This window comes from Pithys albifrons, chromosome 10 (genome assembly GCF_047495875.1).
Source record: "Pithys albifrons albifrons isolate INPA30051 chromosome 10, PitAlb_v1, whole genome shotgun sequence".
Lineage (NCBI taxonomy): Eukaryota > Metazoa > Chordata > Aves > Passeriformes > Thamnophilidae > Pithys > Pithys albifrons.
In genome coordinates, this window is record NC_092467.1 from 14,914,645 (window position 1) to 14,941,921 (window position 27,277).

A 27,277-nucleotide genomic window follows, 5' to 3' on the forward strand; every position below is an offset into this window, starting at 1 on the left:
GTGAATCAGATAATCATTTTAATGCAAAACTCTCTTTTATTTTCTTAAAGAGGGAAGAAGTTAAGAATTACAGGAGAGTCAGCCATGGGAGTAAAAAGCTTCATCCTGTAAACTCCAAATGGAAGCTTTTGTGCTGGTAGGATCAGTGCTTTGACTAATATCAACACTGTACAAACAATGTGTTTTATGAACTGCCAGTTTTTTCTTTATCCTTTAAAAAAGTGTCAAATTGAAGATGCCTAACAGACATGTAAATAAAGCACACTAAAAATGAAAATAAGAATACTTTAAAGCAGCGCTAATCTTACAGAACATGTTTGGCATCTTTATGTACCATCAGGTGACTAGCAAGATTTATTAATATAACCCTAAATTCCTAGCCCTTACAGCTACATGAGGTAATATTACAAGTACAAGAATTTACTCAAGAAAGAGAATATAAGAAACATGCTAAAATACCAAAATAATTCTTAAATACTAGGATACAGAATGATGACAAAGTTTCCTTATTAAATTTTTTATTAAAATTGAGCTATTTTTACATATTTAAAATACTTTATATCCAAATTATGTAATACTTATGAAAAAATTGTATGCAAATACATAAAAATATGTAAAATCAGAGCTAAGCAATATAAAGCAATATATAGCATGTTCCAAAATGTATTTCAGGACTAGAATACCTGAGTGTTCAATAAGCTGGTTTCCTGCATTTCACTGATTTTACCAGTTAAATTTAATAATGTAACTGATCTCATATAAAGCACTTTGGTTGGGAGAAACTCCATGGAAAAGGCAGAAATCAAGGAGAGATATTATTCAAGGCCTGTCTTCAGAATCTTCTTCCACGTGGAGATCCACTGTTTGAGATGCTAAGAAGGACTCCCATGTAGCAAGGCACTTAAAAAAAACCAAACACATAGATGTGAGCACAGCAGAGAGTTCTGCAAGCTGTCAGCCATGGAGAGAGGAAACAAAATAGTAGAATACATACACATTGTCACAAGCTGCTTTTGTGAGACCATGGTAAGAGCAAAATATGGTTTCCTAGGCAGCTCAGTGATATGCAAAATGCTGGCTAACATGCTGAGTGAGCTGTAAAGGTCACTTCTACATAATGACAAGCGCACAGTGTGAGCACTGTAATTGTATGTTGTAGCATGGACGATGCTAACATTAATTATGCTCCTCTTTAATCTCTTCCTTTAGTAACAGGCAAGGATCTCTTCCAAACAGAAAGCACATTGTTAGGCACAGTTCCCTTGTAATCTCTGTGGATTCCTATTGTATACCCAATTTTCCTTCCAAGTTAAATTAAACCATTTTTTTCCAAAACAAGGACAGAATTCATTTTTCCCCTGAGTAATGGGAAAGAAATGGGACCAGAAAGGCAGGGTCTGGGAATAGGGAAATTGTCATCCTTACAACAAGTGGCATTTATCTCCCCATGGAAACTTGTATTTGTAACTGTAAAAACTATTTTTTTTATTTGAAGCATCAAGACTGTAGGCAGTAAAATGAAAAAAAAACACAAAACACCAAAACCCAAATGACTTTGGTTGAATTTGGCTTCAATGAGTGTTGGCGGCTTTGCAAGCCATAGTAAAACACAGATTAGTGTTGAAAGCCATGGAAAAGCTATCACTAGGTAACCCCTACAAAGCATCAGACTTCTACTATTTCAAGTTTGTCATTAGAACAGGGCAGGCAAATTCATGCAATAATTTTCTTGTTCTGGTGCTGTTGAAAAAAAAGCCCATGAAATGGAAATGGTCTACCAAAAGTCTGACTTACACATTCATTCCTATTGTCTTGACGATGCAGCTTATTTACTACTGACTGTACAGGTTTTTTTCATGAAGAATCTGTATTATTCACAATAAACAAGTCTTCTGAAATTTCTCAGGAAATATATATTAAAACCTCGATAGCACGCTCTATTTATCTGAACTTTGAATTAAATCAGTACCCTGACAACAGCATAATTTCCTAACTGAAATCTTTTGCCATAAGCTATGCAAGCCCAGCTACAGTGGAACATCCAGTATCCATCTGTCATTGCTTAGGAGACATGAAAATTACAGCTTGAACTTACAGCCACCCAACTCTGTTAGACGTTTCTTGTGAATGACTTCCAAACTCTGCTATTAAATATGCAGATTTAATCACATTACATTGAAGAGCCTGAGTCCTGGTATAGCTGCTTATCTATGTGCAAGCAGATGAGTGGGAGAATCTGATAGTCACGAATAGTGTTAAAGTGTAAGCTCAAAGAGCAAACTAAGAATACACACAGGATGACTGAGTGGGAGAATTCATGATGACACAAGGATGCAGAATCAAGGATACCCATAAAATTATGGGTTACAAAAGTAACAAGAAAAAGCAAACAACAAAAGTCAGCAGTGGTTTTGTCTCTGAAGACATAAAAAAGTAGATGCGGGTCTGCAAGGTAATGAGCATGGTCAGAACAGCAAACTGAACTAAGAAATCACAAAGAAAACGTATGTGGGAGCTTATTCTTGCATAGGTTTTTGGTTGTTATCAGCCATGTTAGAAATCATTCCCGTTATTCACACATTGTCCCTGAGGCTGTGGGGACCATGAATCTCCTGCCTTGATCTTTCTTTTCTGATTTTGCTGATAAAAGCCCCAACTAACTTCTGCTATTGCACACAACATTATGCTGCTGTTCAGAGTACATCTAAGGTTTCAATTACTGTGAGAAGAGAGGGCTAAGAGGATAAGATTCATGTGGAAATCTGCTTGCTTCTGGAGAAATATTATTTTGAAATGGTACATCAGGGACAAACAGTGAAGCTACTGCTGGCATGACAGTGAACTGCAAGTGTTGGAAACTGGTTTCTGACTTAAAAGGTCTTTTTGACCTTTTGCATAAAGCCTTTAAGGTTTTATTATTAGATTCTCACATACTTCATGTGACACTGTGGCAGCTGAGTCTATCTGGGATGCTTGAGCTGGAATGTGGCATCTTGGTTTCAAAATGTCAGTGAGGCAGCTGCTAGCAATGTGTCTTCACTGTGGTGTTCAAACTCATCCGTTTCTCTTTGGTAGAGCCCAGCCTGCCTTACCATCCTAGAAAGTTGCGACACACACCTGTTTTCCTAAACCTTTTCTAGGTGTGGGACAAGAAAACATAATTTTTTCTTGAAGAGTCTTCTTTTGATGACAGATCTTTTTTCTTAACCACAGTTTCATTTATACCATTGTAACTCTGTGTTTTCTCATTCTGTAATTTCAGTAATATGAGTTAAAATACGAATATCAGCACTGGCTGCACTGCAAAAATGGCTTTGTCTTATCTTTGCAACACTGACCCAAACTGCACTTGTTAAAATGTAATCAGAGTATATTGCTTAACCAGAGAGATACAATCTACTGAAGTCTCCAGACAAAGATGCAAAGCATTTTTCCACACAAGTTACTCAGTTTTTAATTTACCCCTGTTTATATAACCAAGACACATTTTTTTCAAAATATAAGAGGTGGCTCATTTCTCTGTCAGACATCACAGTGCTGCTACAGCTGACGAGTTTTATAATTAACCATACCAAAACAAAACTAGGTCTCTGTGCCTTAGGCTCAAGCTTTTCATATTGTGAAACATGAACTGCACAAATGACATTTTGTTAGTGATCTGCACTTCAACATTATTACAGAATGATTTTACTCCATTCTCCTGGGAGCTTGAAAACAGAGATCTAAATAGAGGATCAACCAGTTTTCACAAAGGAGACAGAAAGGAAAAAGAAACCCAAGAAAATCCAAACTGAGGAAATTAAATGTGTTTGCACAGGATTGAAATTCATAACCCAATTACATGTAAAAGCCCAAGGGAAGACATAAAAAAGCCTAAGTACATAAAATGAAATAGCAAGAGCTTAAATAAGCCTATTTTACCTAAAATATTCTGATTACTACTTCAGGACTTGTATCTATTCTGCAACATCATTCTTAGAAAAAAACAGCAAAAAGTTTTCCATGTATTACAACTGCATATATAACTAAAAAGAAGATACAAAAATAGAACATGTAGTAAGGATGACAGCAGAAGCAGTCTGTCACATGCCATTTGTGTTTCTGTTCCAGTTCCCTGATATCCATGGTAGATACCTTAAAAATATTATTTATAATGGCATTTTTGGAGCAGAATCTGAAGTCTTGTTTGTGTCTGAGGCAGAAAATTTTTTCATAATTTCTGAGTGCAAGGAAACAACAAGCAGAATGCATAGAAATAGTCATTCCTGCAATTAAAAATGTCTTCCTAAAATTATTTAAAAAGAAATTGAAATGGCTGAAATGAATGAGGGTCCAAAGGTGGATCCTGTCTTGGAAGTGACAGGCACAAGACAGACACAGATGGGCTCAGCCCTGTGGGAGCTTTCAAAAGTCACATGAGGTTTGTTAGCTGAATTCCCAGGCATGGCTAAGGTAGGATGTGATCACCATGCATGAGCAGCTAACTTTCTGCTACACAACCAGATGACTAGTTAAATGCATCACTACTGAGGCCTCCAGGACAAACAACAAACAACAAACCTCATCTATTTTCTACAGCTTTTACTAGACTGAGAGGTACATAAGGGCTTTGGAGTTAGAGGGAAGTTGCTGTAACGGGGAATGAGTATTGTTTTGCCTTAATGAATGTTCTGGATCAATTTATGTACAACAATGTAGGTCACAGAAATATCCTAAGTTGTACTCGAGATAGTTAAGAAAATCAGGAAATAATTTATAGTTTTGGAAAAGAGTAAGACCAATACCAACAAGAATCTGACTATATCAAAGGTAACTTTTGCTTTTTATCTGATTAAGCTGGAAAGGTTTAACAGGATTAGTTTAACACAAAATAAATAAAATTAGATGCTGCACTTTAAAACAAAGGTTCATCCATGCTCAAGAAAAAACATGTTCTTTCAATGCCAAAGGTATCACCTTACATTAGGAAAAAATACCAATCTTTCTGCATTTACTAGAGTGTCTCATAAACAGTGGAAAACCAAACTTGTATATTTGCTGAAATCATAATGTCTACATAGTCTTTGGATTGGGCTGCAAAACCTGGACACTTATTCTGGTGGTTTTCCTGAATAGAATAGGTTAACAAAGTTCTTTGATGAGAAAAATTGAACTATTTCTTCTTTGATGCTGTAAATGTCCTAGAGACTGCAGTAAACACACAAGAAAAAAGGAAAAATTTAGCATATGTTTAATTGCCTTTGCTCTTTGAAACCAGAGTTCAGCATTGCCCAGTTTATTTCGCTGGTTTGCACCAGGAACATTTCAGACATGCCACCTAATTAATACTATCAGCCTCCCCACCAACTTAGCATCCTGCTTTGGTTTTAGTAATGCTGCATCATTAGAGTATGTATACCTAAATTAATGAAAATACTCATGGTGACAATCAGCTTTCTCAGCTGGTAAGCTCCACCCTGTGGACAGTTTGTGATTCCAGCTGTTTGGCAGAAACCTCTTCTGGACTAAGGTGTCAGACCACAGTGTCATGCCTAAGGCATGAGGAAAAGGAATAAAATAAGTGGTGTAGTGTTCATTCATGCTGCATTCAAGAACATTTGTCTGTGAGGCAAATAAATCAATGCTATTCATTTCAGAAATAGAAGTACTGAACTTTGAAAAATTAAAATCTTTTCATATTGTTTCAGAAAATTCTTCCTACTTTAGCAATGCATTTACAGTTATTTTTATTATTTCAAGTTGTTTTTCTTTTTTTTGGCTTTAAGCCATTGTGGCATACAGAGAGACTTAAAATGTATTCAACTCTTTTCCAGAGAACAGAAAAGAAAAGAGAGAACTCTATGAACTCTTGAGACCAGCTACAGGAGTACCAAATGATTGGTCAGTCATTGTAATTCTTGGCTACTAAATTACATATTTAAATATATTATAAAATATGTACATTATCACAGGAAAGCCTTCATTTTCATAGGCCTGCACAGGAGCACCCTGTAAATTTGCAGCACTGGGGTTTCATTTGTTCTCTTTGTTACCATAGCATTCAGAGACACAAAGAGACTGGTGATTCCACAGATGTAGAAACAAAGGAAAACTTCTTATTCAAGTATATTAAAATAGATAGTCAATAAGTTGGAAAGCTATAGGAATAACTCTACTTATTTTGAATTAGTAAATCTGGAGAAATATGATTACATGTAACGCTTTAAAGTAGCACTTCATTAATGTGAACATTAATTCAGCTTAAGGGAGACATACTCTCTTATGAGATACTCTCAACATCTAAATGATGCTTGACAGCAGAATCCTTAGGCAAGTATAATTAAGGAAAAACCCAAACAAATATAAGGTCATACTCTATTCTCAGAAGTTGACAAAAAGGAAATAACATTTTAGAAATTCTAGTGTGCTTTGACACACTGCTATGTTGTATTTGATCACATTGGCTTGAATTTTATAGTCTTGAAGGACTGGATTCTCTGCTGCAGAATCCACCAGAAAATAGGAGATGTCTGTCTCTCATTACTCTGTAGTTCTTAGATATTTACAGGATGCAAAGAATGACTTCTACCAGGAATGACTCCTGGTTTGGTTGTGCACCTGGGAAATGAAGTCTGCAAGGGGAATAACGAGGAGCAAAATTCTGCTGCAGAGAAGAGAATGGGACACTGCTCATGGAAAAGCAAGAATAGCAGTTTAACTGAGGGGTGGGAAGAAGTTGTAGAAAGGAGGAGAACCAGGTAGTGACTCAGTTAGAAAGCAGGAGATGATTCCTCATAGGAGATGGACAGAAGAGCTGGGCAACTGAATCACATCCATGGCACCCATGGTGCCTGGTAAAATGCTTTAGGAAAAAGAAAAGGCAGGAAATGGTGGGTTCTACAGCAAGAAAAGGCCTAGTAAGCATCAAATGGTGCATCAAAAGTCTGAATGAGTAACTTCAGACATGTGAAAGAACATTAATGATGCAGGTAATGACTGAACAAGAGACAAACATTGTAACAGGAACTGTGTTTGTGCACAAGTTTAATGAGTTAGAGACAAACCTTTAAGGTAGGATTTTGTTTCCTACTGAAAGCATAAAAATAATATTTTCCTTCTCAGGTTTCTGAGACACTCTACCTGAAGTTTCACTTCAAAACAGCAGGAGCAGATGCTCCTTTCAGGAGTGCATTACACACCTGTAGTTTGTCGTATAAGGGCCTCTGACAGTAATCAGTAATCACTTCTCCAATAATTAACCATCAGCATTAACCACAGGTCTCAGATGAATGTGTATTTTAGATCAAAACTCGCAACTCAAATATTAATTTTAGCAAATTCTCTTGAATGTCAAGATTAAAATAATGTTTTTCTGATAAAATAGAAAGAAATTGGTAAACTCTCATGTTGCAAAAAAGGAGTGATACAGTTAGCACAATGTTATTATTGCAACTCCTGCAGTAAGATAAGGTGGTTCTTTTTCTAAAATGTAAATGTGAGATGTACCAGCAAAACCATTTAATGCAGATTTCAATATTCAGGAAAAGCACAAAAAATCATGTCTCAGTATAAACCAATTTAAGAAGAACCACCAGCAGTTACAGAAATAGCTGAATGATTTTCTGCAGTTTGTGGCTTAAATTATAATTTCATGTACAGTATGAGCTTTGGCATTCTGAATTAAACTTCTCATTCAGCAAAACACATTTCCAGATAGGAAAAAGAATGAAATAATTACTTTTGTGTTTTAGCTAATCATTCATAAACAGAATATTCCAATATATTCAGCACTGTTTAAACATATATATTGCTGCTATAGAAGTCAGAGACCATCAATAACTGAAGACAATGTGAGAGGGTGCCAAAAGCTTGCTGCCTGATTTCAGAAAATATTTTGATTTTAATATGTAACAACAGATTGTCAATGTCCATGCATCTCACAGAATGCATGTTAATTAATTAGACTTGATGATCAAGAGCTCTGTCTTTTCAATTAAGTTTTACAAAATGATTTGTAAAATCAGGGCACTGCCATTGGCTAATGGGCAATCCATAAAAGGTTCAGACTACAGGATTGAAAGTTACAGATATCAACATATACCTCTGCAAATTACTAATTTATGATTAATAAATGGCTTAGTATATTCCAGTTTTTTTCCTAAAATAAGGAAAAATTCTTTAAAAAGCTTGAAGACATCTGGGATATTTTCAAAATGCACTTTTCAATCAAAAACGTGTTCCCCATGAGGAAACTTCACAGAATGCTTGATGTATTTTGTTATATGTTTTCATGTTCTCCTTCTTAGTATATATTCTTGTAAATGGAAATTCGTACCAAGAATATTACCCGTGGCATTTGAGCTGAAAATAAAAATGTGATAGAATAACATTGAAACGTTTTCCTCATACAGGATCATTTACACAGGTTTGAGCCTTCCAGGGGGCTTCTTCATGCAGTTACAGCAAAATGTTTCCAAAATGAAATATAGCAGCTGATATTGAACCAAAAACTATATTCCAAATTGTTGTGGTTAGTAAAACAAGAGTGCCCTCTGTCGATGATGAACTCAGGATCAACCACTTGGGCACAAATAAAATACATTTTGCTTGAAATGTGTCACATTAAGGAAAACTTCCTCCCTCTTCCCACAAAAGCTGATTCTGATGTTAAAAAATGCTTGATCTAAAATAGAAAAATTCCTCTTTACAGACAATTCATGAATTTCTTCACTGAAATAATCAATTAAAAAATGACATTGCTATGAGAAAGAGCTTTACCTCTTCATAAAAACGGAGGTTGTTCTCAGCGACATTAGTGAATGTTGATCTCATATCACACTGCATGTTCTGCTTCCACCTGTCCCAGTCTGCTTTCAGAGCATTATTGGCACGTTCAACTTTGTCTTCAAGTTTCCCAATCTCTTCTGAAAACTAAATATTAATTTTAAACATGAAAAAATATTAGGAAAATCACAATTTCCAAACATGTTGAAATCAAGTGATGGTAGTGCAGATAAACAGAACTGCAAAACCAAGGTTGGTATTTAGCACAAAAATATCATTCCCCAGGGATAAATGGAAATGATTGTGAATAGCTCACTATAATTTTTGAAATATTAACAACAGAGACTGTAGACCAGAATTAAAGTGCTCCTGAAGATACTTTTATTGGCTGACAAGTTACAAACTCTGGCACTTCTTCACTAGCACTTGACAATAATGCCTCTAGAAAGTAAAATATAGACGGCTTTACTGAAGCAGAATCATCTGTACAAATAATATTTGGCCAGAAAAACTGGGAAAAACCTGAGAGAACCCTTGATAACCTCAGGAGAAACCAGAATGGGGAGAAGACAGCAGAAATCACAGGCACAACCTTTCTGATTTCTTGCCTATCACATTGTCATCTTTTTTGGTGGAACCATATGAGGGAAAAAGAAATACAGAAGCAGAGAAAGAGATTAAACCAATGGACTTCTACAGACAAGAAACTCTTTCACAGCAATCCAGGATCCCAAACCTTGAGGGCTACTCTACAGGCACTACTTGCTTCTAATTACTGTAGCTGCACAAAATGACTTCTCAGCTGATGGCTTGAAAGAGTGGACAGCGGCCCTCTCTTTAATGAGTTTCTAGTTCTCTTAGTAATTTTGTTACCCATTGTCATTTACTAATCAGCAGTGTCAGTTCTGGCTGGCACCCAGTCACAGAACAAGACAAATCTTCTGCAGCTACAGTGCAAATTCATCTGCTGGGACTGCAGGAGGGAGGTCAGGCAGGAACACCACCAGCAAGGAACACCAGGCAGGAGAAGTTAATTCCTTGTATTGCTTCCATTGCAACTCAAGTCCCATTATTTCTTCTTCCTTGTATTCTGCTGTCAGGCAAATAATTTTTTTCCTTATACAACACCAGCGCAAACTTGGACAGCTACCCCTGCTTTCTGCAGAGCTGGTGTTTTCACTGACAGCAAGTTCAGGATTCCAGGATTAACTTCCAGGATTTTCAAGGACATGGAAAGCCTTGGTGCACATCCTCTGGCATGAACCATGCAGGGGGCACAGTGTTTCGGTCCAACAGCCGGTAGTGCTGCCACCATCAGACACAAACCAAGCTGCGTTGCCTGAAACGGTCACAGAAGATGGATCCCATTCAGCTTGACATACTAGAATCCTTTTGCTCTTAAAGTAGCCAAAACCTCCTTAGCTAGTAAAACTGAACATTTCATCTGAATGGATGCTTTCCACGTCTTGTAATAAACGCTTTTAGTTAGACTTCATTTCTACCCTGATTTTCTTTGGCACACTTCCAGATTAATGAAATACTGGTTACTAATCAAGAACAAAGTGCAAAATATTATTTCTACTTTACTGAAAGGTCCAAGTTCAATTACCTAGACAGATCATCAATTAAGCTAAAAAAAAGGGTAATTTCAACTACTAGCACTGTATTCAAAATAAAAAATTTAATTCAAAGTTTAAATGTGGGGGAATTTCCTTTAAAGGAATTACAGGCAACTGGATTTGGTATTTTGAGCATGTCCCATGGTAATTGCTTTTCCTTCAAACACCAAAAAATGAATGCATACAGAATACCAAAAATGGTGTAATTTTTAAGATGATTTAGAGTAGGAAAGGCAGTTGAATCAATTTTCTGCTTTTGCAAAAAAAAAAATTCTCTACGGGAATGTACTAGCCTACACATAAAGAATTTCTCTAACTGAGAAGTCCTGGCTCCAGCAGCTTCCCCTTACCTCGTTCTTTAGATCTCTAAGTAATTTATTTTACACTTGTTTTTGTCTGGCCTTTTCTAGGAACTACAAATTTCTCCCACAGTGTAGTCACAACATGATGTGGATAGGCACACTGTTCTACGTACCTGCCTGGATATGCAGTTTAAATATCCCCCTCTAAAACCCCAGAGAAACCACCCAGTGCTGTATCAAGGCAAGGGTCTGACTTGAGGTGTAAAGGCAGCATTATGCCACACGTCATCGTATCAAGTAGAAAACGTTAATATCTACTTTTTGAAAACCAAAAAGAATCATAAATGCCACCTCTTCAGCTGCTATGACAGCAGAAATCAAAGAATGACTTGATCTTAACAAAAAATATCTCCCTGCTGTGTTCCTCACTTACAAGGTGTAAATTGTTACAATTTATCCTGCAAATTAAATAGGATTCCGAATCCATTTCCTTACATTGATCTCACTGAGACTGCTAGTGTGAGAAATTAAATCTCACATCAGTGATCACCAGAGAAGGACAGCACAGTGCTAATCAGACATAGGACCATGGGACAGGAAGGTGGGAGCCAGACATTGCTAGGGCAGATTGCCACCAGATGTGAACAGTGTCACCTGTAGCCAGAGACTGGGCCCAACAGGCAAATTACCTGGTAAGTGATACAGCATTTTACACTGTCTCACTATGCAAAATAGCATAAATTTCTATCTGCTACATGAATTAATCTTACAGCTTTAAATTAATCCCTTAGCCTGGAGTTAAAACACAAAATATATTTAGAATGTAATAGATTCAGCATTTTATCTCTTTGCTACTCAGTTTCAAGCCTGAACACTAGAATCCTTAAGTTAGCATTTAATGCTTATCTGGTTCTGTCAGAGCACATTATACCAACCTTTTGTCAGAATTATTATCAACACTAGCTGCACTACTAAAACTGTTAAAAACATCCAAACCACAGAGGGATACACTAGCATTGCTGTGTAGCCTTCAGAATCGAGCATGGGTGCCATGGAGCAACATATCCCAGTAACTGTACAGCCACAGCATTGCAGGTAAGAAAGGTCTAGATAACCAAGAGGTACCAAAGTCCTCCCAAATATCTCTGGCATGGCCTGCATCCAAAATCACCGTCTTCAAACCACCCATCCCCTGAACAACTCCTGCCTTCATGGACCAAATTTTGGGGTGAGAGAAATTGTTTTAGGTTTTTAGCAGCACCACAAGCAGCTTTCTAAGGGTGAGGAGGCAGAAGCACAGCTCAAGAAAATGCTTTTTTCCCAGCCAATGAGCCTAATGCCCCATAAGGTTTAATTTGCAATTCCAGCCTATTTCATCTGCACTGACCTTGGGGATGTTTTGCATTCTTCTGCTGTATAACCTCCTGTTTGTTAAATCATTTAATGCTTGCCATGACCAATGCTAAAGATCTCACAGCCTTTTATCAGCTCTAATGACAGTCTGTCTCCTTATCTGCAGTGGAAATGTACTTCAAATGAGATTACAGTTCATGCCACTCATTGTCAGCAAAATTTCTGGCTACTAGATTGCACTGACAAGTTCAATCTGACATCTGTGAAATCATTAGAAGCTACAGAAGTTCTGCTTAGGAATAGAAATGTGCAAATACACCCAAACTCAGTGTTTGACACCAGTTCCAGTAACAGTACCTGTGTTATGACCACCTTTTATTTTGAAATCAGTCTGAAGTGTCAGAAAAATATTTCAACACACAATAAAATTTAAAACATAGTAAAAAAATAACCAGGAAAACAGTTAAAAGTCATTTGAATGGTTAAAAATAGCAATACAGCATTCTCTGTGACCAAACTATCCTTAATAGAAAAAGCTTTCAGCTTCTAATTAAGAAAACATCTTCAGGATACAGCTGCTACTCAATTACAGAACACAGAATTTTATTATCAGATTAGACTAACAGACATCTGTTTTACTGCTCGTGTGAGCCTGCAAGGAGAATCAGGCTCTTAGAAACAGGACTCTCTGAAATGAGTAAAAAATAGAGGGATTGGAAAGATAAAGCCAAGATCTGAACACCTGGGTAATCACACTGTCCAAAGACTTTACCAAAATTGAAAATGCAGATATGAAAACAGAAACAGAGAAAAAAGGTAAGTTTGTACAAGCTGATATCAAAATCCTATTCGAAGCAAGTACAAACATCTGTGATGGAGTAAACCACTGTCAATATCAAATCAACATGGTCTGATCAATAGTATGCTAAAGTAAAAATATTCCTTCTTTTATTTGGTGGTTCTTGAAAAGGGAGTGCATGTACCCTGTCTGAGGATTCCATCAGATTATAACAGGAATACATCCTGAAAAGACAGTGTCATGCCATGCAATATTCTCTTTTCAGTGGTGGACAGTAATGAGACTGACTGCTAAACAAGCTGTAGGAAACTGGAGTGCATCACTCAATGGACCTGCCATTGCTATCCAACTCCCAGCCTGGGGACTGCTCTAACTTACCATCCTCTGTGCAATTTATAAGAGCTTCAAACTTTAAACTAAGGAAAAAGGACAGGAGAAGCAGCAAAGGAAATAAAGAAACAGAAACAAATTAGAGAACACAGAGATAGAGAAAGGATAAGACAATATAATAAACAGACTTTCTACTTCAGGGGAAAAAACCATACAGAGGTATTTACCTAATGTCCCACTGCAGTACACAGGGGCAAGTTGTTACAAAATATACCATAGCCATAGGAGATATCAGATAGTGGTAATATATTCTTATGTATTCATCTCAGTGACAAGAAATCAACTGAAAATATGCATTTCAGGTGCCAAAAACTAACTAAGCAGTTCATCTTTACATGAAAACTAATTACAAAAACCCTAATAAAAACTATCCAAAATGTCAAGGACTTTCTCCTGTGATGTACTAAAAAGTTATTAGTGTTATATATTATTTACATTGTGTAACACTTGGTGTTAACACTGTGCTAAAAGAACATTATTTATGCCTGACAGTGTAACAAGCAAAAATTTTGCAAAAGCAAATACTCATCCCTGAAGTTGCTTTAAACTGGCTCGCTGAGCCTTACTGATGGTTTGGGGGATACCTGCCCCCATGGGCTACCAGTTAGTCTGACTTCACTAGAATGAAAGGAAGTGTCATAGTTGAAGTAAAAAAAGTATCTGGGCCAACTAGATAAAACAGAAACCTGAAAGAAAAAATGCAGAACGTTTCATTTTAAATTTAATGAACAAGTTTGCTGATTCTAACCACCTCCTCTCTCTCCTATATCAATGAAGCAGCAGCTATAAGAGCACTCCAGCAAGTCTTACTTTCTTTAAACTCCAAGTGTGGAAGCAAAAAAGAAGTGCTAAAAATAAGCTGTGGTCCAGTCTGTGTTGACAAAACCCAGTGGCTGCCCACTCTGACCAGCCTTTCACTCCAGCAGCCCATCCATGAAGTGTTGGGTCTTCCTCATGGTGGCCTTGGCCTGGCACATACAGCTACAAAGAACTGCAGAGACACCATCCAGCTATTACACACGACTCCAGAGGACATACTTTCTTCTTTTGCACGTCTTTTGCAGTCAGAATAAGGCCTGGAAGATTTCAGCTTTCTGTATATACTCACCAGATCCTTTTCTGTCTTTTTATTAGCTAAAGCATCAACTTTGGAATCGAGCTCGCCTTGAATTTGGTCTCTCCTTTTCAAAACACCCTTAATGTAGAAGAGAAAAAAAAAAGAAGCAAACTACACCACATTTTATCTGTTTCAGAAAGCCATCAAACAACTTGGCTATTTAATAAATTAAGCACTCATGGGTAACAGACTTAGAAACTATGAAAAATAAGGTTAGAAGTGGGGGAGAGGAAGAATACCTCCAATTGCTAGGATGGTAATCTCTTCATACCTTTAAGCAAAGCAGTACTACCTTCATGTACCAGCATGTACATGTAAATAATGAGGCCTGTGAGATACAGGAGATTTTGTATGGCCCCTTTTTCAGTGAAGCTTGTTTAAAAAACAGCAGTCATTGCAGCAGTAATTCCTAACTTCTTGGTAGCTAAGCCTTATTGATGAACTGGCAACGCTCTGCACAGTGCCAGCAAAGACGCAGTTAACTTTGGTCTTGCTCTGCCCATGGCCTGTAACACACACTCACCCCCTACTCAGAAGCCACTGCAGTAGGAGCTGTGTTCCCAGCAGTAACTCAAGAACAGATACTGCAGCTGGCATTGCTCAAAACCCAGACAACAAGGGGTTTGTACACATGTTCTGCTTTCTGGAGGCAGCAAAGTGGGAATTACGACATGCTGAATTCAGTTAGTTGTGTTGATTATCCACCAGCACCAAGTGTATCAGCTCTGGAGTCTGATTTTTTTACATTCTCTCCAAGTGTAAGAAAACTACATACATAAAGGGAACTGAGAGCAGTAGCTTGTGGCAAAGACTAACAACACATGCTTATATAATGGTGCAGGGAATGAAGTTCCCTGCTGTTCTGGAAAAAGAAAACAGAGTTTAGGAATAGTTCCTAGAAAAGGGAAAACCTCTCCACTCATTTTCCGACACACTATCTGTTACTTGGTGAGTTCATATTTCGGCAGTGTCAGAAAAGGTCTTTCTCAGCTGCTGTTTCCAAACCCTCTTGGTTACAATGCAGAGCCCACTGAAGATGGCAAACTCAGCCACCCTAACACAGCTACCAAGGGCTGCCATCCAGGCAAAACTATCAAGCTTTTCTTAGTTGAAAGGGGCATCTCTTGCCTGATTAGCAAGGGGAACAGGTCCAACCATTTCCTACTAATGGATTCCCTGCTAATGGACAGTTATCCTATGCTGCACATGTTCTGCAACGAGTAAATACAGGGAATGTAAAGTCATTTTCATCATTCTCTCCTAGACTTTGTCACTGGACTAAGCTGAATTTTATATACAGCCATAAACAATCCTTAAAGAAACTTTACCATCAGAATTTCACTGTAGAGAACGTATTCATGTAGAATTGGCAGCAGGTTTTCTGAGAGCCCTGCCATTCGCTTCTCTGTAGCCTTGCAACACCTGTCGATGCAGCTGGCAATGCCTTTGAGGGAGTCTGCTATATCTTCTTCTGATGCTGACCAGAGCGTGTGGATGGGGCCATATTCCTTCATTTCATTAAAATAGTCTTAACAGGAACATATACACATATTACCCTTTCGCTCATTAATAGATGTCCAAGTAATACTAATTACAACCTCATTTACTGTGAACAAAGCAAGAGACTGAGGCTAATGTTTAAATTTGCTCAGATGACCAAGGAAGTAAACTCCAGTTTATTGTTTATGAAAAATCAATTAATGTATTGTAATTAAGTAGTTTTGAGAAATCTATCAAGAAAAATGGCCCAGTAATTTCAAAAGAACACACATACTCAGGCAGACCTGAACAGTTGTATTCAGACACCCACTGACCTGCATTAATTCACATTGTCTTCATACAGAGCAATGAGAGCCACAGCAGTCACTCTGACTTGCTTCTACTGCCCTGAATTCCTCTGCTTCTTGGAACAGTAACATTCTAAATCCTGTGTCAGTTATTAAAACTAGAAGCTTTGTTACATCCCAAGAGCTTCAGAAGAAACACTTAAGTTCACTCCAGCTCCACAGGTGTTAGTTCCTTCAAAAGTTTTTATTAATTTCAATACAGGGATATCCCACGAATTTCTTCTCTTATGTCTCTAGACTAAGTGATAATCTGTAAGCAGAGAGAAGATCTGGAATCCACTGTGCCATTTGAAAGGGAAAGGCTCGATATGACCTGGAAGCTGCATGTTCATAGGAGGGTACTGTACATGCACTGCTCATGTATCAAAAATGCAATTTCATCACTACTGAATTTATAATGTTCTAGAAAAGATTAAGGCAGCTGTGTGGCATGAAGAGTATAATGTTTACTTTGAGATTAATTAGATAGAAAAAAATCTCAATGGAAGATGTAATCAAGAATCCCATGACAAGCTGCTGCAAGCAGGAATGTTGTCTTAATCAATGCTATTAACAGTTCCTGTCCACAACAGTGCAGCCCTGCACACAAGTGCTCTGACAGGTGCTGTTCGGAAAATCTGGAAAGAAGATATAATTACAGTGCTTAGGAGCATGTCAAAATTCTTAAAAGTTTTCCCAGAATTTGGTACTCATGCCCTGAACCTACAGATCTCAGTCAGCTATTTCCACTGGATGGAACAGTATCAAAAGGAACTCTTTTCACCAATGTGTATTTTCCTTTTATAATATCCTTCCAATTCAGTGAGGACATGCTGAGATCTGGTAGTGCACAATAAAGCACAAAGGCTCAGTTTTTGAAGAACACTGTGCAGCTTTTCAAATTATATAGACAAGAAAATACCTCAAGTGCTGCCTAGTGGAAATTCTATGGAACAGGCATAGTCTGAGATTACAGTAATTTCAGAATCTCAGAAAAGTCACTAACTTAGCATTCCAAGTAGGTGTGCAAACTACCATTACTTAAGGAAAAAATTAAGCTATCCTTCTGAAGAAAACTCTTAACAGACACAGCTTACCATGACAGAAATTATGGTCAACAGGAAAGCTATTAAAAAAATAAAAACCTAGTTGATCAACACAAAAAAAAAAAAGGTGCAGAATGCAACAAAAAAAAAGATATATTTAGAGATCTGGAATCTAGAGAGCATTATGTCAGTATGAGATTGCACAGAAAACTGTACATTTCATTCAGCTTTCCAAAAAGCACAAGTAAAAAGATAGCTATATTTACCACATTTTCTTCTGTGTTCCTCGTAAGTAGCTGAATTACATGTTAAAAGTCTTTCTATTCAACAATTATGCAAACTAACGTGAAGATCTGTCAAAACCATAATCATTAAGAAAACCACAGTATAAACATATATCTCCCTTTTTTCTTCCTGGCTGGGAAGAGTATTTTGCCTGGCACATTAAAAACTAATTTACTTTTCCAATTAATTTCTTAAATCAATAAAACTGACACTTGTTTTCTACTTACCCCTTTCTTCCTTGTAAATCCTATGAGCTATTTTATCTAGTAAGTTTATTTTTTGACTAAATGTTTCCATGTAATCATTCATTTCTGTAAACATTCCAGGACGATTTTTAACTGCTCCTCTTACTGAGGATGCTACAGCTCTGACGGTCTGTCCCATCCTGCTCAGCAAACCAGGACCCTGCTTCTTGTGTGAGGAGAGTTCCTAAAGACAGAATAAGTTCTGTTTACTTTCAAGTACTACTTTTAATTCTCTGAAAATAATACATAGAGCTTTTTTTCTTTTTTTCCTTGTTTAACAAAACTACATAAACCTCTCTGTGTCTTTTTAGTGTATAAATCTTATGTTATAATTATTAGTTCTGTGTCGTAATTGTACCTGCCATGTGCATTTATCAGCCAAGCCTTTCTGAGCAAACACAAGCAATGCCATCTATCAGACTCCACATGAATGGTTAAAGATGGCAGAGAACCTTTACCCCTTCAGTCCTCGGGGTGAGATAGCTCGTTTGCAGTTTAGCTTTTTGAACAGGAAAGCAGAGGCAATGACTGCAGAAATAAGTCATTGAGAAAAACAGACCACATTCCCACTGGAGGAAGTAATCCATCTATTTTTTTAACTCTTTTTATATGTTGCTAGAATAACCTCTGCTGAAGTTCAGAGGCAGGCTTTTCTGAGTACAAAACTCCAATTTGCAACTGGACACATCTTGCAACAATGCAACAGGAAATTCTTTTATGAGACCCATATAACTTCAAAAAAGAAACAACAAACAGATGAAAAAGACAGTGCCATGCCAAAACAATAATTAATTAAAAATACTATTTTCCTCATAATCTAGGAAGCTTATATATGTACCAAAAAGAAAGAAGAGTTGACATACTGTGAATTTGCCACAAAAAATCCAAAATGCAGTAACAAAAATTACTTTGGAAGGTACAACAATATTTATAGCCACATACATGATTACCAAAACCACAGAAGACAAGGTTAACTTGCGTGTGTATATTCCATAAATACCTGTTTTCTTCTGACACTTCTGTAACAAGCCACAGGATAACACTACAGAACACTGAACCAGGGAGATTCCTGATACACTTTACTAACACACAATGTGATTTCACATAACTGTAGATAAAACAAAATAATTTTACCCAGGCTTGTGCAGTAAGAAAAATTTTGAAGTCTTCATTAAAAGTTAAAGTTGGATGATCAGCAATGCGATTCAAAAATTTATGTAAAGCTTTTCTTCGAGTCTCAATGAATTCATCACTAAATCGTTCCACCATGCCCCTCATTATGAATTTTTCAGGCAACGGCTATGGAAAATAGAAGAAACATATTGTATAATTTGCATAATGTTAGAGGTATTGTAATAATTCTACTTACAAAAAACCCATAGGTATACCTTGTAAAATCCACCATGAAAAAACCCCAAAGCTATATAAAGTTATCATGTTCAACTTAAGTGTAACACACTTCTTGTAATAACATGGTCCTTGTAACACACAGTGCAGAAGAACACGAATACAACTTAGAAAGAACATAAATTACTGCAAATGGCACAAATTAAAAAACTAAGAAATACCTTCACGTGATTTTTAATTATCACATACATATAAAGATAATGAAAATAGGTTGTCTTAACATTTGTGAGACTTCAGAAGCTGAAAAAAGACCTCAAGCATCTCTGTCTAAAGCTTAAGCCATCTTATAAACAAATAAAAATAACTTGTTTTAGCAAACAAACCGGAATAATCAGTGTTGGATGTGCTTCTTCAAGTTTGTTCTTCAACCAAAGGAAATCCTGATACCGTCTTCGAACTTCATATTCACTGGAGTCAAATTCACCACGGGACGTCTGAACACCAGAGGCAGAAAAAACAGGCTCAAGTTAGAATACCAGAAAGAGAGAAGAATAATGTGGTTTTACATTTTGGAGAAAACTGAGTACTGGAAGGGAATGCATACATGATTCTATTTTGCCCCTGTTATTTCTTTGCTGTTATTTTAAAGTACAATTATCAGCTCTTTGAAGAGTTAAAACACATTTCCACAGGGGAAAAAAGTTAGCACTAAACTGCACTTCATGCAGTGACTTATAATTGTAATACCACAATATTTCCATAATTACTCTAGTGTTGCATTTTCCTTTTAGCAGTTATGTCCACTACTATTAGGGCACTTCTTTTAAAAGTGGTTAGTAATCTACAGGTGAGTAAAGTCCATTTTTTAGCATTCTGAATAAAACTCGAATTGCTGACATATGTCCTTGGGACCTGCTGACACTGATCAATAATCCCCAGATTCAAAACATGAAAACTTCAGCATATCACAGCAATAACATTTCTTGAACTGCTTGATGGATTCTGCATCCCATCATCAGTTCCAGTTTTGTAGCCCTTTGTTAGAACTTGTCAATAAACCTTTAATGTCTACAAAAAATACGGAGTTAAAAAATTGTCAGACCATGAGATTTACTTCACTACTGCTCTGTCTTCTAGAGGCAAGCCACAAAGATCCCATGTTTTCACTAATATGTGCTATTTAGCACTCATTGTTGCAAAGAGATTTATAACATGATATAAATAAATTCTAAAAACCTCAAAACACACTTTTGTAATCCAAACATTTTTGTTGAATAAAAATTTTTCAAAGTATGTGGGAGAAACGCTATTACTTTATCATCAACAACCAGCACTCCAAATTAAATGTGATAAGAAAGAAGAGATAAATAAAGCAAAAGCAATCCACCTTATGGCCCTTCCATACTTGCCTGAAGAAAAAATCTTCACTCATCTACAGAAACATGGATAAAGGGAAAATTACTGCTAGTAACCTAACGAAGATAGCTCTCTTCCTACTCTTTAAATATTTTATGAGGAATTGATATCTCCTCTTATTTAAAGATGAATAATTCCAATTTGAAAATTTGGTTTTAAATGAATCTTTTGAAAAGAACTCAAAGTAAAATAAATTAACAGTGCAATTCTCAAAATGCAGCCTGCAGAATATTTGCAGCTAATCTCAGATGGCCTGGCTTGTCTCACAAGGCTGACTTTCTTCCTTATTTCCTGTACATAACTTGCATTCAGGACAACTAAAAATACACTTCATTGTCCCAAAATATTACTTTTTCATTAGAGAATTGTGGCAGTTTCCCCAGAAATCATATGCAACTGCAAATGGAAAACAAACATCCATGAGATAATGGATGCTGCAATGAGAAAAGAATGGAATTGAAAGACTGTAGCAAGTAACATTTATGCAAGACAAAACACTGATAGCCTGCAACTGATCCAAAAGTCATAACTACTTGTGCCAACACAGCTTTTTCAAACTGAATCAGTCTTTCTGCTGTTTCATATTCCTGCTGAACATCACAATGGGAAATGGTATTCTCACATAGCACTAATTTTACCATTGAAGACTTAACTATTTTCTCAACAAAAAGAATGTAAGCACCTCTGTATGCAGAATTACAGATTTTCTTTTCCAGAATCTACCACAGTTTCATACAGCTTTAGTTGTCTGTAACTCATGGCAAAATTGGAGTACAATTTAAATTGAGTAATATCCCAGAGAATGGTATGCAAGAAGAGTGAAAATGCTGCTAATGTTATCAAAGTAAGCCCTTATAGCCATAAATACATGCTTACCTTTGTGACTACTCTGTATGTAATAAATGTTTCAATGGCTGTAATGTGGCTTTCAGGATCATCGACTGTAATGAAGAGATCTCTTAATTCTGGTTCATCTTCAAATTTATACTGGTTTATCATTGATGAGGGGGATATTGGCATTGAAGGACTGAATGAGTTTACCTCAGCCAGAGATGTATCCTACAGATAAGACATGAGAACATCCACATCAATAGATCTTTGTATACAGACGCATGTGTATCAGATGCTAAAATGGCAAGCTTTTACATAACCTGATAGAACAGATATAATATAGAGCAGATGAAAGAATTATATACTGCCTGGCAAATCTATTATCCTTTTCAGCAGTTGCTCCAGTAAGGATGTAAGAAATTAGATTTATTCTAAAATTGTTGAAAGAGCAAAATACTACCATTTGAGAAGAATGTTATGCATAGCTGGAAAGAGAACTTGCCTATGAAAGGAAAAATTAGTTATGAATCCAAGCACCCATTAATTGTGCAGGATACTTACCAGCTTTATTAAAATGTTAAAAGCCTTATGAAGTTTGAATTATTTCTAATAACCTGAACAGGGTAGATAAAACCCCAATGATTTAAAACAAAACAAGACAAAATCTGAATCATAATTTTATTGGCATTGGATATTTCAGTTTGCTTGTATTTTAAAATAAAAATTAATCTTTTTTTATCCAAAAGGAAAACAGTGAGTAAGGATGAAGTACAAATTTGCTGCTTGATTTCTAAAAAAAAAAAGCCAAACCACTATTTTGCTGATGAAGAAAACCACTTTTTGACAGCATTGACCACTTCCACACAGCTCTCTATGTCTCCATAGCAGCTGCTTCTGCTCAGTGCATTCAATGGTGATCATTCAAATGCTGAGAAATGGAGTGTAAATTGGAAACAAGCAAGAAATCTCATTTGCCTCCTTAGATGCAAGTCTGGATGAGATCTACTAATCTAAAATCTTGAAGGATACAGTTACTAGGAAAAGAAATTGAATTCATTAATTCCATGAAAGAACATAACAAATTATTAATCATTAGAAATAATAAATTAGAGCAATTGAAATAAATCACTGTATTTTAAATATCAAATACTGTATGCTTTTTTAATATCTGCAATGCAATGAAGTACTTTCTTAAAATATTTAAAAACTGATCTACTTTCTGGAAGTTTTCTAAAAGCATAGTTAGACTACACTAAGTGGCAAAGAGGTGATCTTTCCAGTGCCTTGTTGACTATGGAAGAAGGAGGAAAGGGAGGTAGTTAAAGAGAAAACTTCAAATGCCAGGACTGGAAATGTGTGAGTCCACACAAACTGGAGTCACAGCATCATCCCAAGGCTGCTCTCATGGAATTGAAGAGCACACTACCTGTAATGCTGCTGAGCTGGGGGAGCATTCCTTTTTTCCTTTGAATTCAACTGGATCAAAACTTTCTCTGGAATACCTTATCTTGTTCTTTTCCTGCCTTAAGCCTCATTGCCTACTGCCATCCCTCTCCTCTGGATTTATCAATGTACTCCCACAAATAGGGAGAAGAAATTTATACTGGGAATTATGCCCAGAAAGCACTTATGTACCAGTTTTTCTCCCATCACTTACAGGCAGTGCTTTGAAAAGGGAGACAAAAGCAACACAGAAGATTAAAGACAACACTTTAAATATTATATACTGGCTTCCTTGTACACCTGTCAGTCATTTTATTTTCTACACAAGATTTCTGTACTGGTGTGCAGCCAGTACTGTCCCAAGTGGTGGTGAATAAACAGAGAAGCTGTTTTCAGAGCCCACTAGCACTAGCTGGCCATGCTCTAGATGAAGAATGAGGACTGCTAGTTCAGAGCAGCCCATGTGATTCAAAGCTCTGAGACATTGGGATATTTCCAGGGAAAGAAAAATGCATGTGAGTGTGTAAGGGACTTGAATGGCCATATAACTTGAGGAGTAATGACTCTGCAAGGCCTAAATTGGATCAAGGTAAATGTGGTTCATATTTTCTCATTTTCCAAGGGGCATTAATGTCTTAATGTTTCATTCCTTCTCCTAGGTTGCCACTAAAAATTGCTCTATACATGCAGGTTTCTGAAAGAATATTTTTATGCAGAAGGGCTTACGAATATCTGGTTTGTGAAACAAAACATGGGCATTAAAAATCCATAGAATAAGAAGGTCTTTGGATTTGTTTAATAAGCTCTAGTAGTCACGTGCATGTGCATGAATGCATGACAGCTTTAAATAAGCATCTCTATCTTTTTCATTGTCCTCATGATACTTCAGGTTTACTTAGAGTCGTACGTGACGTTCATGTGACGTAAGTCTGATGTCATCACAGAAACACAGTTAAAAAAATATTATAATTTTCTATACAGCTGTAATTTTGTGGTTGGAACGCATTTTTTTGTGCATACAGATGAGGGCAGAGGGAGTTTTGTGGCACAGGAGAAACAGACAATTCTTCTAGCTCTTGTATTGTGAAACCTTTTTACTCTTTATCCATGTAAAGAGCATTGAGGCCCTGTCTCAGAAAACAGATGTCCATTCCTGCACCTCCTCCAACCCCACCCACCTGCAGTACCTCTTCTCCTTCCAAGTCCTTCCACTCCTGACAGAGCAGTTGGCAAAGCTGTGTGTGCCAGTCCACAAACAGGTTTGGGCCAAGAGACCCAACAAGCTCCTGGCAGTATGAGGGCCTTATTCTTGCTCTCCTTTCTCTAATACCCTATCTCACTCTCACATTTGACTGCAACTGGTCAATAAAACTATGAAACACATAGAGGAAGGAAAACACACAGCAGGAGCAGGCTCAAAAAAGAGCACACGGCTGAGACTGCAGGTCTTTGTAGAAGACATTAAGCCTGGGGGTTTGCCTAAGCATGGCTCTTTCCCAGAGCACAGTCCCCTGAGTCAGGGTTGCCTCCATGCCTCATCCATCCATCCCTTTCTCCCAGTAAGGATCCAGAGCTTGCAATCATGTGAAGCTGTGTCAATACTAAGTATCACTTAACAAGGAAGGCACAGGCGAATGGGTATTGTGATACATGCAGTATGCCATACCTTAAAACTAATGGAAGAAAACATGTTGAAAACATTGTATCTGTGTGATTCATAACTCACAGAATTTATCTCTGCTGAAAAGAACTCAGAACTTTTTTCAATGGTAGTGAAAATTAGGATAAAGTGAAATGCACATCACATCATGAAATGCTTTATCAGAGCTGCCAAAGAAGATGCTGGTCTGTAATATTTGAGATATGTCACAGGATACCAGGTCAATGGTTTATGACACTATCGGGTTGAATGTCTATGGATTTTCATAAAATAAAACTAAAACCCCAGTGTTTATGTTTTGAGTAATAACTTAGCGTATTGAGGTTGACAATTTTTAAGAATCTCATTTTTCACCATTTTGGTAGCTGGCACATTCCACTGACTAAACGGAGAAAGATGAAGTTTATGGCAGTGGCAGGCACTGAGCTCTGCGCTGCTGCTGCGGTCCCGCTTGACCTGCAAATGCTACACCACTGCCTTACAGACACTGGCATGGGGAACTCCATTAAGATACAATTTAAAAAAAGTAGTCCTGGAATAGTGTGTTAATGGAAAAATTAGTTTTACAAAACTTAGTCAGAAGCTACATTTAGCCTGTCAGTTTCCCTTGAATACCTGGAACATGAACAAATAGGGTGTAAAGCTCAAATAACCTCACAGATTTTCATCAGAACAAAAGATCAGGCATCAAATTGCACCTGAAAACAAACCAGGAATTTCTGATCTATATATACACAACATGCTGGTGTCAAAGCTTTGGAAAGAAGGCTGTATTTTCACATAATGTGACAATTTTTCTTATTTGCAGGGAGTAACTTTTCATGTAGCATGCATTAATAGTAGTTAAGATTTCATGTGAGTAAGAAATATTTGTCATGAGTCCAGGTAGAAATTTAAACATATAGATACTTGCCATATAGCAGCAGTAATTTGTATCAACTCCACTTATTTTTATTTTTTATTCTCAAGAAGCATTTTTCTTGACAAGCAAGCTCCATAACTCTTGATATGATGTAGTGATAGGCAGATACCTTCATGTAAAGCTTACCTCATAAAAGCAAAAGGATTCAAAGTGAGCACAACCAACTAAGATTATATTTTAGCACTGCTTTTGGATGCCAGTTCAGTGAATCATTCATCTCTTCATGTCAAATCAGGGTGGGTGCTTTCCTAGAAACATGTACTTCGGCCAGACACTAGTTATGCTTCAGAAAAACACAGATAACCTTGGTGAAATTCAGCCTGACTTCTTTCATTATACAGACTATTAAATGACCTGCTAGTTCCTTCTGGCCTTAAAAGCCATGAGTTTCAAGAATTCTACTACGGTCAAAGTTGAAATACATAGCTCTTAAGAAGGAAGTCCTTATTGCATATCACAACAATGTGTCTCGCCTACAGAAATGAAAAAACCCACACATTTAATATATATGACAATGAGTCCTCCTGAATATATATGTTGTTGCTTTTTCAAATCAGAAATGCATCTGCTATTTCTGTCATGGCAAACATCCTGTCACACAGCAGTTCATGAATCTCAGATGGTGAACAGCACCTTAGCCCCTGTATGTATTTTTCCCACCTTAGCTCTCTGTATGTCTATATTTTAGATGCTGCCTTGATGAGGCAAATACATTCATGACATGTTCTCTTCTTTAACTGCTGAGAAGGCAAGAGGTAAGTCTCCTCTTAACCAAATCAGTACAAAATGAAAAACAATATATGTGGTATCTATACCACACTTCATTGGTTTAATTAGAATCAGCAATATTGGCAAAATTGGCACCCGTATACCTAGCTAACTGTGTGCTTTCTGAACATGGACTGGAATATATTGTTTATTTTATTCCCTTCATCAAAATACAGATGTTAACTTCTCAAACCACCTATGTGAATGTGGAAGACTTCATCTTTTAAAAGAAAATTCAAATTGAAACTTGGAAACATTTATTTATATTTAAACACAACAACAGGTACTAAACACGAGTGTTTAATTAATTTACAAATACGTATATGGTACATGAGGAACGTAAGTGATGATCAGGTTATAGCGAGTCCGGATTACATGGCACATTTAAGGTAAGGGCAGTCATGACTCTCACTGCTGGTCCGAAGCAGCGAACGGCGCGTTTCGTGCCCGAAAACTCCTGCGGGGCTCCGGGGGCCGCCGAGCGAAGCCGGGGCGGGACCAACCCTGCCCTTCCCTGCCCTTCCCTGCGGGGAGCGCAGCTCCGGGCCAGGCGGGCAGAGGCCGCGATCGCGATCTCCGCCCGGGGCGGAGCTGCCCCGTCCCGTCCCGTCCTGTCCCGTCGTGGCTCGACCGGCGCCCGCCGGGGCAAAGTGCCAGCCAGCCCTCCCGGCTGCCCCCGGCGTGGCACGACCCGACCCGCGGAGGGCGCTGCCGTACCTTGCTGAACACCTCCAGGTCGTCCTCCTCATCGTCCAGCGCCAGCACGTCGGCGGCGGCGAGCAGCGGCGCCCGGGCCGTGCTGGGGGCACCCGCAGCGGCGTGCGAGTCGGCCCCGGGCCCTTCCCCGCCGGCGGGGAGCGGGGGCCCCGATGCATGGCCCTCCGCCTCCATCCTGCCCTGGGAGCACGGGCGGCGGCCCCGCCGCGGCCGCTCCCCGCGGGACCGCGATCGGCCGCCCGCCGCTGCCCCGCCCGCGGCTCGGCCCGGCCCCGCTCGGCTCGGCCCGGCTCGGCCCGGGGGGCGCGCCCAGTGCGCAGGAGTGGAAGCGGTGGCGGGCGGGCCGCGCTGCCGGAGCGGCTGCGCCTGCCGCCGGGCACCGACGGCGTATCTGCAGCCGCGGCCTCTGCGGGGGCGGGCCGGGGCGG

At 38.0% G+C, this 27,277-nt stretch overlaps 1 protein-coding gene across 2 annotated transcripts; it reads right to left on the reverse strand.

The window, feature by feature from the left end:
• SNX7 (sorting nexin 7) lies at positions 1-27,277 on the reverse strand. Of its 2 annotated transcripts, XM_071565836.1 has the most exons (9): positions 26,850-27,271; positions 21,385-21,567; positions 19,476-19,586; positions 18,880-19,044; positions 17,728-17,929; positions 15,672-15,871; positions 14,335-14,421; positions 8,758-8,910; positions 1-900 (listed from the first exon to the last, which is right to left on the reverse strand). In XM_071565836.1, the coding sequence occupies exons 1-9, from the start codon at positions 27,021-27,023 to the stop codon at positions 820-822; spliced, it is 1,356 nt and encodes a 451-aa protein (XP_071421937.1). In that variant the 5' UTR covers positions 27,024-27,271; the 3' UTR covers positions 1-819. The 2 variants fall into 2 exon arrangements, with proteins under 2 accessions (XP_071421937.1, XP_071421938.1); XM_071565837.1 differs by lacking the exons at positions 1-900; positions 8,758-8,910 and adding an exon at positions 9,122-10,102 and having other exon boundaries at positions 26,850-27,277.

What these genes read in the sequence shown, in the direction of transcription:
- SNX7 (XM_071565836.1), bottom strand. Translation starts at nt 27,023, where the DNA reads ATGGAGGCGGAGGGCCATGCATCGGGGCCCCCGCTCCCCGCCGGCGGG. An exon ending in GATTTACAAGGAAGAAAGGG is followed by an intron (nt 15,872 to 17,727) that starts GTAAGTAGAAAA and finishes GTTCCTGTTAAG; the next exon opens with ACTATTTTAATGAAATGAAG. An exon ending in TCTACAGTGAAATTCTGATG is followed by an intron (nt 14,422 to 15,671) that starts GTAAAGTTTCTT and finishes TTCTACATTAAG; the next exon opens with GGTGTTTTGAAAAGGAGAGA.